Source organism: Protobothrops mucrosquamatus, unplaced genomic scaffold (genome assembly GCF_001527695.2).
Source record: "Protobothrops mucrosquamatus isolate PMUCROS unplaced genomic scaffold, P.Mucros_1.0 scaffold_235, whole genome shotgun sequence".
Taxonomy (NCBI): Eukaryota; Metazoa; Chordata; class Lepidosauria; order Squamata; family Viperidae; genus Protobothrops; species Protobothrops mucrosquamatus.
The window spans coordinates 204,206-207,833 of record NW_015386311.1 but is presented as its reverse complement, the minus strand read 5'-3'; the positions used below and the strand labels follow the sequence as shown (position 1 = coordinate 207,833).

Below are 3,628 nucleotides of genomic sequence, written 5' to 3'. Positions count from 1 at the left end.
GTTGAACTGTGGAGTCTAACATCAGCAGTACTGATGTTGGATAGTGAAATATCTGTAAGCAAATACCCAAGCTCAGACCACATCAAGGACTCCGCTATTGTAATAACTTTATATAAATTGGTGGCATATCCACATCTAGAGTATAATTCTGGAAACATGCTTGAAAAGGAATATAAGAGAGCTTTTAAAAAAATTGAGAGCAACGTCTATGGAGATTCTCAACCATCCAGGTCATGGTTGTCCCAAAGGGCTTTTCAAAAGGCAACTGGACTGGATTCCAGCTGCCTTCTCCACCATTCAATCAGAATTGAAGAAGCTTCTTGGATGAAAAGCGAAAAGTTTCCAAAGGGGAAAAAAAAATCAACAAAGTCCAGTTGCCTTTTGAAAAGCACCTTTGGAGTTAAAGAGAGCAACCAAAATAATCAGGCGGCTCAAACAACTCTGTGAGCAAAGATTAGAATTCTTTAATTTGGAAAAAAGACACTTCTTTGTGTAGAGAACAAATAATAGGCGCTGGGAAAGACCTCGACATTAGAAATGACAACGTAGCCCAAAACAGCACGTGACTTTACTACGCAGCCGCAGTCGGAAGATGACAAACTTAAACCTCACCGCCCGGGACTAATCAACAATCCTCGCGAAGGCTGCGCAGACACGCATGCGCATTCTATCTATCTTGTCTCGCCTCCTTCCGGACAGTTGTACCATAGTAGCTTTGGCGAAGGAGGGGCGGCGGACTGGATTGGAGGCGGAGCTGGTTGACGTGAGCATCGACGGAATACGGCGGTTGGGGGTTCTGCGCCGGTTGGGTCACCGCTTTCTCCTTCGCTGCCGTCTTGCCGACTTCGGTCATGGAGTCTGTGGATAAAGCCACGCGCCTCTTGCTGCCTTACTTGACCCACTGTTCGGTGCGGCGGATGATGCCCTGGGCATTGATGAGCTTCATGGTGATCGGATCCCTTATTAAAGAATTAGTGCCGCTGGCTGCTACTTATTTGAGTAACAAGCGCAACGTGCTCAATGTGTAAGACGCTTTCTCTGACTCTGGAGAGTCCTGGGCGTTGATGGAGGGAGGGGATCAAGGGGATCCGAGAGACAGGGACTGGCTATGCCTGGGATACTGGCTGGTAGCGGGAAAAAGAGTAGGGGGCTTACTGAAGGGCGTTGACAGAATACAGTATGAATGGGGAGTCTATGAGCCAGAAGAAGCTTGCTCTTTTAAATTGGGGTTCTCTCTTTTCCCTTCTCTCGGGGATCCCTCATACCTTTTTATACCCGAGACACATTTCTAACCTGCTTCCCAAGTTGTGTAGTTTGAGAAAGAGCCAGTGAGACTATGGAGTTTACTTTAATGCATTTTTTAAATCTTGCTGAGTGAAGGAATCCAAATTAAGAGACATTAACGTATAATTAATTGTTCAGACACCTGCAATAAAGGCAAGCTCATGGTCTCTGTTCGGCAATTTATTCCACTAGCTAACTGATCTTCACTTTTTCCAAACTTGGGAATAATAAGTTATAATAAGTGTATTAATTAATATAGCAAGGTTGATTACTAGCCAGATATTATTTTGAATTGAACTGAATCGCAATCCGGTAAAAACTAGTTGGTTGTTTCTTAAATTTAAGCAGGGTAAGATCTGGTTAGTACTTAGAAGAAAAATCCTACATTCTAGATAAGATTAGGAAGTTAAACACATTTTAGAATTGGTACTGGCAAATGACTGTATTGTTATTAAGAAAAGCACAGGTATGTGGCTACAAAATCACCAAGACTTAAGTTCAATTCATGCATAGCAGCCTGTATACTTACATAGAACTGCTGCTGGATTTAACAGTGAAGTGTTTTAATTGTGTTGTACACAAAAAGCAGTAAAGGTTATGTTGCCTAGGGATGAAGGGGATAGACTAGAAATCCACAGCTAACCACTTTATTGGGCCACGTGAAGTTTTATAAAAGCCTGTCAGTTGGATGTTTTATAAATATCTATGCTTTTTTCTTATTCCTTTTGAGGAATATTTTCATTTGAAATTTGACTAGATTGTATTTTGGGGGAAGTTATTAATTCCTCTTTAGTAATTACCTAAAAGGTTAAATCATTATTGCTATCATTTTTTTTATTACAATCACAGTTTAACTCAGCCAATATACTACTATAGTTGAGAGTAATAGGAACTGTACAAGTAGTTGTTGCCTAACAACCATTTGCTAAATGACCATTTGCAATTATGATGTGCTTGGAACAATTGCTTTATGGACGTTATAAAATGTTGTGCATGCATCCCCTGCCACAATTATGTGACTGGATTTTAGGCGCTTTGCATCTGGTTTCTGAAAAGCAGTTGCAGCCTCCTATAGTCATGTGGCCGTGATTTGCACTGTTCAGAAGAATGGGTTTACCCATATGACTATGGCAACCACAGCAAAAATAAATAAATCATAAAATTAGGTCCAGTCACATTGGTGCCTTGACTTGTTACCACCATAAATTCCATCTCATTTCAGTCAGAAATCAAGGACTACCTGTAATTGGATCTTATTAAAAAGTGCTAAATTAGACCTTTACATTTTTTCACAAATTCGGTACATTATTTTAGATGAAATCATATGTTGGTCTCCTATTACAGGGTGTGTAAGTATGGATGCAACATTCCCCCTACCAGATGCAGAAATTAATTAGGATGGATGTAAATTACAACTTTTTGTTACCTATATTGCCTGGTGCTCACTATATTTTTTCTTCATTTTATCTCCGGCAGCTATTTTGTGAAATTTGCCTGGGCCTGGACATTCTCTCTGCTGTTGCCATTCATCTCTCTTACCAACTACAATGTCCTCCAGAATATTTTGCCTGTACTCGTTCGCCTTTTCTCATTGCTGGTTGGTACTATCATTTGGTATACAGGCACAAGAACATTTTTGTTCATTCAGGACTTCACAGGCGGTTGTTACAAATCATCATCCCTTGCTGTAGTGCTTCAAGAACTTTCCAGTGAACTACAGTGCCTACAAGCTGGTGGGATATGGCAACAGTTTGATATCTCAGGACATTCCTTCCTCCTTTCATATTGTGTTCTAATGATTCTAGAAGAAATGGCTGTGATGCCCAGTGTGAAATTCTTTCGGGGTTCTAGACTGCACACAATGGTGAACAGTTTGTTCTTCGCACTGGCTTGTTTGACTTTTATCTGGCTTTTCATGCTTCTTACTACTGCTTTATATTTCCATAATTTTTGGGACAAGTTTTTTGGCACTTTCTTTGGTCTTTCTGCTTGGTATGGAACGTACGGGTTTTGGTACATGTCACCTTTCTCTCCTGGACTTCCTCCCCAAAGGACCCTTTATTTCCCAAAACCTAATCGTAGGCTATAAAACCAGTTTGTTGATCAGAATCTGTTTTAAAGAATATTTATTTTTAATTATCTGAATTTATTTTCCAGTGTCTAATTGTGGGCCATAAAATCAGTTTGTGGATCAGAATCTGTTTTAAAGAATATTCATTTTTAATTATTTAAATTTTAAGACAACTATTAATATGAATATTTAAAGTGAGTGGCAAAAGTCCAAATACTGTTTGTATTATGAGTTTGTGATATAATTCTTGAAAGTGGTTGCTATATTAATAAT

The 3,628-nt window shown here is 39.5% G+C and overlaps 1 protein-coding gene across 1 annotated transcript; it reads left to right on the top strand.

Annotated features, from left to right (window-relative positions):
• The first annotated feature begins 813 nt into the window (after positions 1 to 813).
• FITM2 (fat storage inducing transmembrane protein 2) lies at positions 814 to 3,412 on the top strand. The gene is made up of 2 exons (XM_015829745.1): positions 814 to 1,024; positions 2,761 to 3,412. The coding sequence occupies exons 1-2, from the start codon at positions 852 to 854 to the stop codon at positions 3,371 to 3,373; spliced, it is 786 nt and encodes a 261-aa protein (XP_015685231.1). The 5' UTR covers positions 814 to 851; the 3' UTR covers positions 3,374 to 3,412.
• Positions 3,413 to 3,628: the final 216 nt, after the last annotated feature.